A 12,889-nucleotide genomic window follows, 5' to 3' on the forward strand; every position below is an offset into this window, starting at 1 on the left:
GGAACAATGTAGATAAAGAGGTACAAATTGACACACATGCTTGGAATGACATGGGGTTTTACTAGAACCAAAAAAATACGAAAGTTCAAAAAATGTCCGACAGATGGGGCTTCATCCGATCAGAAAGCAGTAATTAGCATGACAAAGTAAGACAAAGCAAAGATGATGTTCTTTACAAGAAATGCTCAATATGTCCACAATCATCCCTCAACAATAGGTGTAGTCGAGGAATAATGTTGTGAACAGCACTGTAAAGCATGTCCAGAGCTATAGTGAGGCATTGGCGTCGGATGTTGTCTTTCAGCATCCCTAGAGATGTCGGTCGATCACGATACACTTGCGACTTCATGTAACCCCAAAGCTAATAATCGCACGGACTGAGGTCTGGGGACATGGGAGGCCAAGCATGACGAAAGTGGCGGCTGAGCACGCAATCATCACCAAACGACACGCGCAAGAAATCTTTCACGTGTCTAGCAATATGGGGTGGTCGTAATGAAACCCCAAGGGATTACAAGCATGTGTGTCAATTTTTACCTCACTATCTACATTATTCCGTGGTTTATTAATTTTTCAAATTTATACTGACTTTTTGATCACCCAGTACTTTAATTTCTCTTTTCCTCTACAGATAGCTCCCTTCTTTTTCCTGACGCCTTAACATGTGTTACATTACCTAGTTCTTTCTTCTTGTCAGTGTTTTCCAGAAGCTTTTTTCTTCGCCTATTCTGTGGAGAAACAACTGTTTCTTTATGTTAGCGGTCCACCTAATATTTAACATCCCTTTATTGCACCAAATGTCAGACACTTCGAATCTATTCTTTCCCGCTTTTCCCATAGCCCATCATACACCAATATACGATGCTGTTCTGAAAATCTACAAATTTAAAAATTTATTTCTCGAATTAAGCCCTATGTTTGATACTAACTGACTTCTCATGGACAAAAGTGCGCTTTGGTCTGTGCCATTCTGTCTTCCCGGCTCTCTTTACGCTTTGCTAGTCTTATTTGCTTCATGCACCACGTCTTGTTTTGCTTCCAAGGTAGCATAATGATTCAGTTTCATCTGTCACCAGTTTTGTTGCAAAGTTTATCGCTAAGCTCAGGTTTGCTACTCCTCATTACTTTTGTCTTTCTTTGATTTACCTTCCATCAACATTCTGTACTTATTAGGTAGCGCATTCCATTCAACGGGTCCTGTTCTCCCTCTTCACTTTCACTTAGGATAGCGATGCCGTCCGTGAAGCTTATAGTTGACATCACTTCACCCTTAAGGGTGTTTCTTAATGCCCACATCTCGTGGTCGTGCGGTAGCGTTCTCGATTCCCGGCAGGGTCAGGGATTTTCTTTGCCTCGTGATGGCTGGGTGTTGTGTGATGTCCTTAGGTTAGTTAGGTTTAAGTAGTTCTAAGCTCTAGGGGACTGATGACCATAGATGTTAAGTCCCATAGTGCTCAGAGCCATTTGACCCATTTTTGTTTCTCACTGCTGAACATTTCGCTTATTTCTGTCAGTGATTTTTCGATGTGTAGTTTGAACGATAATGGTAGAAGAATTATTCCTGTCTGTTCAATTCGAGGACTTCTTTCTTAGGCTTTTGTTGATATTGTTTCCTATTGATTTTTGTAGACGCTACGTATTACGTAGTTACCTCTTCAGCTGACACCTATTTATGTGGGAATTTAGAACATTTTCAGGCATTTTACATGGCCGAATGCTTTTTCTAGATCGTCTAATCACCGGAAGGTTTCTTGATTTTTCATAGCTGTTGCTTCCGCTATCGGGCACTCGTGAGAATTATCTCTCTGGTGCCTTTACCCTTCCTAATGCCAAACTGATCATCATCTAACAGGTGATATATTTTCTTTTCCGTTTTTTGAACACTTTTTTGTCGTTGATGCATGTGTACTTACAGTGACCGTAAGACAGCTTTCGCACTTACCTGCGGTTTGCTGTCGTCACGATTTCGTTAAATGTAATATTTCCAAAAGTGTTATGGGTTATCTCCAGTCTTATAGATCTACAAACAAACTTGAGTGGTAGTTTCCCATAATGATTTTAGAAAATCCATAGGAATGTTGTGTAACTCTTTCCGCCTTTTCTGATCTCAGTCCGTCCAAAGCTCTTTTATACTGGTCTTCCAATAATGGATTCCCTAGTCTTCCACACCGGCATACGGCGGACACCCATCGTCTGGAAGCGATGAAACTCTCTGTTGCCACCGGTATTGTCCATTGTGTGCAGGCATGTCATTTCGACAGCCAGTGTAGGGCATATCTCCATCCCAGTCCCGCGGCACTTCACAGTATACTGTTCGCCGTGCATATTACTGCTCTGTCAGCTACACGGAATCTGTCTCTAATTAACTCGATGAAGAGAATAATTATCGAACTCAACCAAAAATTGTGAAGCTAAAAAGCAAAAAAAAAAAAAAACGTTTTGACATAATTTGAGAAGAGCAAAAATCTACAAGCACCTGTTACAAGTTACAGTCAAATGAAACTCCATCGTTTATTTTGATTCACTTGGTTAACATTAACTTAAACCACACCGGCCACAAAAGCAGTCATCGATCTCGGCAGACATGACGCTAATAAGGCATACCACTTAATCTGGCCTTAACAGGAGCCGTAATTCGGTGTGGAAGAGAGTCAGAGAGCTCACAAGACTCTTCAGGGATACCATATCCAGCTAAAGCCACACATTGGCAGTTATAAACCGTAGATATACCAAACTACAGGGCTGCTTACACAAATACTCGTAGAAATTTTCTGTGGAATTACGATCTGTGATTTGGTGGACCAGTCGAGAAGAGAGACAGGGGCCTGTGTGTCCGTCAAACCAGAAAATTGCGTGCAGCCGTGGGAAAATGACTGTTCTCATGATGAAAGACGGGAGCGCCCACAACCAACTCATCATGAATATGTAGAAGGAAGGGTAACTTTTAGTAACCGGAAATATTGATATGAACATCCTGAACTAGTCGGTCGAATTCATGGTGCAAGAAGCATCTCCAAAATGCCACAGAAGCGCCTCGGCCAGAACTGCATCCTCTACATCGGCTGATTAAACACATTACTGTGCAGCCCGTGCACTCGACACTCCGCGTCATTCGAAAAGAGGCGAAACAGCGACTCTTCGGACCGCAGAGAATGTCTCCAGTCGGGCTACCGTCCAGTTCCCATATTGTTTGGTCTATTTACGATTTACAGCTTCATATGCCGCTGAGAGCAATTGCCTTTTTAAATGTATCCAACACCAAACGCCCTTGCATCAATTACCCTTCACAGTGTTCGATCGACTGTCGTTAAAGTTATTTCCTGATATCTTAACTCATGTCCTATCATCCTCTACTTCCTGTTTTCCTTCTTACTTTCTTCCCAATTCTACAAAGAACCTCTAGATTCCTTAACTTATCAGTCTTCTTATCTGTCAACACTCTTCGATAACACCACTTCTCAGACGCTCCGATTGTCTTCTGCCGATTTTCCGACTGTCAACGATTCAGTACCACACAACGCTGTGCTCCAAAGCACAGGGTGTTTATAAATTAGTTATACAATAGTAACCTTTAACTGCCAAAAAGGTAGATAATTTACAGTACTGAATGCGGTATATCTTCAAGCTTTATTTATAACTGCTAAGCTTTGTTACCTTTAGTAGCACGACGTTGTCATATCTGCAGTAAATTTTCTTCGAAGTCTAATGAAGCAAGACTTGGTGTATGGTGGCAACTGCTTGGTTATCCGTTATCTCAGCTCGTCCGCGTTTCCCGGAAGCGGAGATCAGACACTCTTACTTTAATGTAACCCCACACATAGAAGTCCATTGGCGTTAAATTAGCTGATTTGATGGGAGCGGTATTGTTCTACCTTGTCCAATCGAAGCAGGGAAATTCCTACGGAGGTACGAGACGACGATGATTATGAGGTGGCGCGCCATCTTGCTGGAAAATAAATCTGTGCCCATGTTCTGCTGTAATTGAAGCATTAGAAAATGTTTAAGCATGTCGAGGTACGATATGCCAGTTACAGTAGACTCGGCAAAAAAGGAAGGATCATATCTTGTTACAGCTTTAGCGCAAAAAATGTTTGCCTTAGGTGAGTCCCACACACGTTCCATTGCGTGACGTGGTTTCTTCTCACTCCATACCGGAACACTATGCCGATTCACTTTACGGTAGGTATAGAACGTGCAACTGAAAAGAATTTTATTAAGAAACTCACCTTCCGTCTGCTTTTTTAAAAATATTTCCACACAAATCTCAGCTCGTCTTCCTTTATCACTTTCTCTTAAAGCTTGCAACGGTACCAATTTGCAGGCTTTTCCATAATACCATCTACAGTGTAACACTAGGAATATTCAGTTCTAAGCTGGTACGTTTCGGTGATTTACCCGCACTAGCAGTGTACTATTGTCGCACTTGTTCAACTGCTGCGCTAGAGGCCCCATTTCTTCCCGAACATTAGCAGCGAGAAACCATAAAGAACACTGCGTTGTATCGTTATACGACTCCAGGATGCCTGTTGGAGTAACGCATGCCGCATAGTAGGAAGGTCGCTAACTAACAGTGTTACTACTGCTATCAGTGCTATATCAAACATTTCTGCAAGTTATTTACTTTTTTTACAATTAAAGGTTATTTTAATATAACTAATTCATAAATACCCTGTACAATTCTGGTTTAAAGAGCTATGTTTTGTACCAGTGGACATCGCTTTGCCAAGAATGCCCTCTTTGCCTGTGGTAGTCAGCTACACTACTGGCCATTAAAATTGCTACACCACGAAGATGACGTGCTAACGACGCGAAATTTAATCGATAGGAAGAAAATACTGTGATATGCAAATGATTAGCTTTTCCGAGAATTCACACAAGATTGGCGCCGGTGGCGACACCTACAACGTGCTGACATGAGGAAAGTTTCCAACCAATTTCTCGTACACAAACAGTAGTTAACCGGCTTTGCCTGGTGAAACGATGTTGTGATCCCTCGTGTAAGGAGGAGAAATGCGTACCATCACGTTTCCGACTTTGATGAAGGTCGGAATGTAGCCTATCGCGATTGCGGTTTATCGTATCGCGATATTGCTGCTCGCGTTGGTCGAGATCCAATGACTGTTATCAGAATATGGAATGGGTGGCTTCAGGAAGGTAATACGTAACGCCGTGCTGGATCCCAACGGCCTCGTATCACTAGCAATCGAGATGACAGGCATCTTATCCGCATGGCTGTTACGGATCGTGCAGCCACGTCTCGATCCGTATCAACAGATGGGGACGTTAGCAAGACAACGACCATCTGCACGAACAGTTCGACGGCGTTTGCAGCAGCATGGACTATCACCTCGGAGACAATGGCTCCGGTTACCCTTGACGCTGCATCACAGACAGGAGGGCCTGCGATGGTGTACTCAACGACGGACCTGGGTGCACGAACGGCAAAAACGTCATTTTTTTTGGATGAATCCAGGTTCTGTTTGCAGCAACATGATGGTCGCATCCGTGTTTGGCGAAATCGCTGTGAACTCACATTGGAAGCGTGTATTTGCCATCGCCATACTGGCATATCACCCGGCGTGATGGTATGGGATGCCACTGGTTACACGTCTCGGTCACCTCTTGTTCGTATTAACGGCACTTCGAACAGTGGACGTTACATTTCAGACGTGTTACGACCCGTGGCTCTACTCTTCATTCGATACCTGCGAAACCCTACATTTCGGGAGGATAATGCACGACAGCATGTTGCAGGTCCTGCACGGGTCTTTCTGGATACAAAAAAATGTTTGACTGTGGCCGTGGCCTGCACATTATCCAGTTCTCTCACCAATTGAGAACATGTGGTCAATGGTGACAGAGGAACTGGCACGTCAAAATACGCCAGTGACTACTCTTGATAAACTGTGGTATTGTGTTGAAGCTGCACGGGCAACTGTACCTGCACACTCCATCCAAGCTCTGACTCAATGCCCAGGCGTATCAAGGCCGTTATTACGGCCAGAGGTGGTTGTTCTGGGTACTAATTTCTCAGGATCTATACACCCAAATTGCGTGAAAATGTAATCACATGTCAGTTCTAGTGTAATATATTTGTCCATTGAATACCAGTTTATCTTCTGCATTTCTTCTTGCTGTAGCAATTTTAATGGCCAGTAGTGTATAACTAATTTGTAAAGTCCCTGTACAATTGAGGTCCAAAGGCCTATGTTTCATACCAATGGACATCTCTTTGCCAAGAATGCCCCCTTTGCCTCTGATAGCCGGCCGGAGTGGCCTAGCGGTTCTAGGCGCTACAGTCTGGAACCGCGTGACCGCTACGGTCCCAGGTTCGAATCCTCTCTCGGGCTTGGATGTGTGTGATGTCCTTAGGTCGGTTAGGTTTAAGTAATTCTAAGTTAGATGTAGAGTCCCGTATTGCTCAGAGCCATTTGATCAACCACTCTCTGTCGTTTATGATCTACTTACGATTGCAGCTTTTAGTCCATGTTATCTGGGTTGGAGTGGTACACCATTTCTGGAACACAGGTTGACGGTGCACATTGATACATCAAGAACATGCAGGGCTCGGTAATGGTCACTTCTAACCGCGATAGCGCCTTTCTGCTATTCTGTCACTTTTTCATGTCGACCTACCTGACTGCGGTGGTCCCACACAACCGAGTGCTACATATGTGTCGCTTCACTGCCATCATAAGTCAGCGGTCGAGGATCATCTGACCACCTGACACCAGTTTCCCAGCATCCGCAGCGCTCCATGTCGACTAGGGTCCTCTCTTGACTGGTGACCGGAGTTTCTTGCAGTTAGCTTATTGAGAATTGTGGCCAGCTCCGAGTCCCTGGTACATCTGAGACACAGATAACACAGCGCTCTCTCTACTCGGCAGGATCCGACGTGGCGGCCGAGACGGCGGCGGCGCTGGCGGCCGCGTCCGGCGTCTTCCGCTCGGTGGACGCGACGTACGCCGACACCCTACTGCAGCACGCCAAGGAGCTGATCGCCTTCGCGGACAACTACCGAGCCATCTACACGGAGTCCGGCGCCATACCAGACTCCGACGGCACAGCTTACCTGTAAGGCGCGGCACAGGCCCATACTTCCTAGTTCATCATTCAGATGTATGCAACGCTTCTTTCTCGTGTGTGTGTACTGTTTTTCTGTACTGCTGAGTTCATCCTCAGCTACCATAGCATTTATTTCATTGTATTATTCCCATCCTGGACTTTCTCTCTTTCGTTTTACACTACTTGCTATTAAAATTGGTACACCAAAAAGAAATGCAGATGAAAAACGGGCATTCATTGGACAAATATATTATACTAGAACGGACACGTGATTATATTTTCACGCCGGCCGCGGTGGTCTAGCGGTTCTAGGCGCGCAGTCCGGAACCGCGCGATTGCTACGGTCGCAGGTTCGAATCCTGCCTTGGGAATGGATGTGTGTGATGTCCTTAGGTTAGTTAGGTTTAACTAGTTCTACGTTCTAGGCGACTGATGACCTGAGAAGTTAAGTCGCATAGTGCTCAGAGCCATTTGATCCATTTGATTACATTTTCACACAGTTTGGGTGCATAGATCCTGATAAATAAGTAACCAGAACAACCACCTCTGGCCATAATAACGGCCTTGATAAGCCTTGTTATTGAGTCAAACAGACCTTGGATGTCGTGTACAGGTACAGCTGCCCACGCAGCTTCAACACGATACCACAGTTGATCAAGAGTAGTGACTGGCGTATTGTGACGAGCCAGTTGCTCGGCCACCATTGACCAGACATTTTCAATTGGTGAGTCATCTGGAGAATGTGCTGGCCAGGGCAGCAGTCAAAGATTTTTTGTATCCAAAAAGGCCCGTACAGGATCTGCAACTTGCGGTCGTGTATTATCCTGCTGAAATGTAGGGTTTCGCTGGGATCGAATGAAGAGTAGAGTCACGGGTCATAACACATCTGAAATGTAACGTCCACTGTTCAAAGTGACGTCATTGCGAACAAGAGGTGACCGACACGTGTAACCAATGGCACCCCATACCATCACGCCGGGTGATACGCCAGTATGGCGATGCCGAATGCACGCTTCCAATGTGCGTTCACCGGATGCGACCATCATGATGCTATAAACAGAACTTGGATTCATCAGAAAAAATGACGTTTTGCCATTCGTGCACCCAGTTTCGTCGTTGAGTATACCATCGCAGGCGATCCTGTCTGTGATGAAGCGTCAAGGGTAACCGCAGCCATGGTCTCCGAGCTGATAGTCCATGCTGCTGCAAACCTCATCCAACTGCTCGTGCACAAAAGGGTGTTCTCTTGTAAACGTCTCCATCTGTTGACTCAGGGATCGAGACGTGTCTGCACGATCCGTTACAGCCATGCGGATAAGATGTCTGTCATCTCGACTGCTAGTGATACGAGGCGTTTGGCACGCAGCACGGCGTTCCGTATTACCCTCCTGAACGTAACCGAGACCATATTATGATAACAGTCATTGGATCTCGACCAACGCGAGCAGCAATGTCGCGATACGATAAACCGCAATCGCGATAGGCTACAATCCGACCTTTATGAAAGTCGGAAACGTGATGGTACGCATTTCTCCTCCTTACACGAGGCATCACAACAACGTATCACCAGGCAACGACGGTTAACTGCAGTTTGTGTATGAGAAATCGGTTGGAAACTTTCCCCATTTCAGCACGTTGTAGGTGTCACCACTGACGCCAACCTTGTGTGAAACCTCTGTAAAGCTAATCATTTGCATATCAGAGCATCTTCTTCCTGTCGGCTAATTTTCGCGTCTATAGCACGTCATTTTCGTGGTGTAGCAATTTTAATGGCCAGTAGTGTAGTTATTCGCGTGTATCTCATTTCTTCAATCCCCTGTATCCCATTTCATTGGCTGCCTGTATACTGTGCAAGTGTGTTCAGTGTGCTGTCGTTCATATAGCAGCCTGCGCTTTTCATTTTGTGACGTCGGTTTGTAGTGACGCCCTCAGAGGCATCTAAAGGACACCAGAGCTGGTTTTTTTTCCTTACTCAGCAGTTGTATAGGGACTGTGCTTGCTGTGCGCTAACGCAACATGACTTAGCGCCTGTCCGGTAGCAAGTTGAAGCCGTGTTGGCCACGATCTGCTGGCTGCAGCCCAAAACTTGAGCAGCGGTGTGGCACAAGTGGCGAAGGCTGCGATACCTCTGCTGGCGTTGTAATCCCTCGGCAATTTCCATGTCACTACGTCTTCACGTAGTATCTAACCGGCTTGTTCTCAATAGAGCCCGACTGGCAGACAGTTATTGGTTCGGGTGTCTCTCGGTGGAAGGCATAAGCGGTATCTGCCCACGCGAGTGTCACTTTACGCCTTAGCAACATCTACGAGATCCTGCCCAGTCTTCATAACACATTTGACTCAGCATGTGACGTCTCGCTTGTTATGTTAGCGACCAATTTTCTTGCTATATCGCCATAGCCATTGGTAGATCCAGTATTAGGCTAGTGATAGAGCACATCAGCGGAACAGTAGGCAGATCGGGAAAGAACGCCAGCGCGCGCTCAGTCCAGTTGTCGGGAATTGTTGTCCGAGATGTGAGACTATACCAGCAGATACTGAGCATACTCGGTGCAGCTGGCTCCAAATACGCTTGCCGCCTGTACTCTGAGCCCAGTTCCTTTTGACGGTTGGCTAAACTGGTGAGCCGGCCGGGGTGGCCGACCGGTTCTAGGCGCTACAGTCTGGAACCGCGCGACCACTACGGTCGCAGGTTCGAATCCTGCCTCGTGCATGGATGTGTGTGATGTCCTTAGGTTAGTTAGGTTTAAGTGGTTCTAAGTTCTATGGGAGTGATGACCTCAGATGTTAAGTCCAAGAGTGCTCAGATCCATTTGTACCATTAACTGGTGAAGACACCTACTCTCTCCCAAAGGGTAGACACTCGGCTTTTTGCAACCTCGCACCCAGAAAAGATCGCGGTCAGTTCTTTTGGAGCCGAGTGGAACATCTAGCTAAGAGCGTCTCGCGATTCTGCACGGGTTTCAAATACGAATTTCGCAACCCCCACTATCGAGTCGAAAATTATGGGGTTCCCCTTAATAGGTCAGACGTGCAGTATGCGCAGGAATCGACTACTCGAGTAGCAAAATGCTTGTGGCTTGCATACGGGGACTTTTTTTGTAGGTTAGAGGAGCACCTCCTTTGGGACAATGATAAGTTTTCTGTCGAAAGCAAAGAGAGATCTGCCACATTACTCGGAGGGGAACTGTTGTCTTGCAGAAAATATTAACGTAATATTAGTCAACTGCAGAAGTTTCTTAAAGGTAATGATGTCCCCATAGCTTACGCAGTTATGTAATGCCCATAGTGTAAGCAAATGAAAGCTCGCTCAAACCAGAGGTTAATGAAAAGAAAATCTTAACTCAGATTGGGATATACATATGTGCTTTCGTAGGAGCGTGCAAAAATTTAACAGGGATTAGAGGTAGGGAACATAGAGGAACCTGCTTAAGGAGGCAATAGGAGTAAAATTAAATTACTGTGTACTCTTTTATTTACATTAGTTAACTACAAATACCATCGTCGACACAATGAGCGTGCCATTTGTACAGTATCTTACAAAATGTGCTGAAACTGACGCTTGTCAGTCTCAATGCAAGCATGACATCGAGGAACAAGTTTCTGAGGCACCCTGATAAATATTAATCGTGTACTTCGAATCACATCACAGGCATCCATAAATCTGGCAACTAATTCCACCTGCATATCCACTGGTGTCTCAAACACACATGCCATTTGATATCCCCATAGGGAATAATCAAGGGAATTTGACTCAAGCGGCCTCGCAGGTTTTGGAATACCGCCCCCTTCCAATCCGGCGACGAGGAAATACTGTACCGGTACTGCTTCATCGTATTGTGTATACGTCTCTGAACAGCATGGAGTAATGAGTGGGTCTGTCGCTCATTCATATCGCGTTGTGTCGTGGGACAATGTAAATGCGGTACAACAGAGGCACCTTATGCACAAGAAAAAGTAAACAAAACAAAAACGGTTCAAATGGCTCTGAGCTCTATGGGACTTAATATCTGAGGTCATCAGTCCCCTAGGACTTAGAACTACTTAAACCTAACTAACCTAAGGACATCACACACATCCATGCCCGAGGCAGGATTCGAAGCTGCGACCGTAGAGGTCGCGCGGTTCCAGATTGAAGCGCCGAGAACCGTTTGGCCACACCGGCCTGCTAGTAAACGAAACCTGCACCGTCTTCCTTGTTTCCTTGCAGGAAATAAAGAATTTACATGTAAATAAACAGCACAGTACGTGTAAACTTGTACGCATGTTTGTTGTAAATAAGCTAGGAAAACAGTAGTGCTAGACAGAGCGGTAGACAAGTTGACTTCTACGTCTTCCTAAGCTGTCCTCACCTACCCGAAATTCCTACACTCAAACAGTTCAGTAGAGCGTTCTCTATGTCCTGTTACATTTTTGCTCTGTCTTACGGAAGTACCCTATATATGATAGGCTATAGGGTAATGACGGCGGTATATTTATTTCCATACAGATCTCGTCGTAGTAGTAGAGTACTTAAGAGAATATTGGTGAATGTTCTGGAGACGTTACCTGTTCATGCCGCCATAATAGGGCGACACTTTAGTTTGTAACGTAGGATTATGTTGGCGGGAAGTTCTGGCTGCGGACTGTGCAGAGCAGTCTTGGTGGATGCAATGGTTGGAGACCCGGAGACATATTGCAGGTGAAGATGTTATATATCTTTGACAAAGTGATATTTTCATTTTTTTTATTTTCCTTTTGATTTCCCATTGTGGCGCAGTCTGTCAGCTGGCGTTATCCCGCTCTTCAGTTTACATTATTATTATAAATTACAGTTTTTATTTACCGTATGGCATTTAAGCACATTTTAGACCTGGGTCACATTATTCTGCATTACATAAAATTACATATAGTCACAGACAAACATCTAGTCTTTGTATATACTCGATGGATTTTTGGGATGCCAAGAGGAATTCTTCAAAGTCCCCACTGAACGCTCTAGCACTGTATTCTTCTCTGATGTGTTGGATGGTCTGCTTAGGCGCTGTGAATGTCCCTAGGAAGGGCCAGCATCCCTGAGCAGCTGAGCAGTTGCACGGCAGTGGGGCCATGGCCCGCTCCATGCTTTTGTTGGTTAGAGCCGGGCCCTGTCCTGGCTGAGGGCAGAGACCACCGTGCAGCCACTGCCATAACCAGAAAATAATTAAGTACGACATTTTTGCCTTTTTGTACGAATATCAATCGACCAGACGCCGTGGCGGTGCCTGAGCAGCGAAAAAAATTTGTGATGTGTCCAACAGAACGAAGTGTCCTCATTACTGTAGTTGCTTCAATGAGATTGACCAGTCTGCGGAAATCTGATCCAGGCAATTGCTTGTTAATGGACGTTTTCACGGCATGAGTAGGACGTTTATAGTGTATTCTCCTGTATTTGCTTTTTTTTTTCGTGAAATAAGCGATATTATTATTCGACAAATTGCCAAAAGCAGATGTCGCTCCCTCCATGCCGAGTTCGTTTTGAAAGTAGTCAGTTGGGTGAAGAAGGAAGTTTCCGCGCTATTCGTCTCCCAGCTGCCGTCTGGTGCTGCGTGGTACAACCTAGCTGATATTTGCGAAAATGTGACGCAAATACAGTAGAGTAATTGATATTCTAGGAGCTCTCAGTTTACTTGCTCTACCACCCGACATGTGTTGACTATTTGATTGCCGGCTGCGGTGGCCATGTGGATCTAGGCACTGTAGTCCGGAGGCTCGTGACTGCTACGGTCGCAGGTTCGAATCCTGCCTCGGGCATGGATGCGTGTGATGTTCTTAGGTTAGTTAGGTTTAAGTAGTTCTAAGTTCT

The 12,889-nt window shown here is 45.3% G+C and overlaps 1 protein-coding gene across 1 annotated transcript in view; it reads left to right on the forward strand.

Annotated features, from left to right (window-relative positions):
* The window catches only part of LOC126278622 (endoglucanase A-like), a 95,125-nt gene that overhangs the window by 23,282 nt on the left and 58,954 nt on the right, over window positions 1–12,889 (forward strand). The window contains exon 4 of the mRNA XM_049978861.1: window positions 6,888–7,074. Within this exon, the coding sequence (XP_049834818.1) occupies window positions 6,888–7,074 (187 nt within the window). The remainder of the gene's footprint in view (window positions 1–6,887; window positions 7,075–12,889) is intronic.

Source organism: Schistocerca gregaria, chromosome 6 (genome assembly GCF_023897955.1).
Source record: "Schistocerca gregaria isolate iqSchGreg1 chromosome 6, iqSchGreg1.2, whole genome shotgun sequence".
Classification (NCBI taxonomy): Eukaryota; Metazoa; Arthropoda; class Insecta; order Orthoptera; family Acrididae; genus Schistocerca; species Schistocerca gregaria.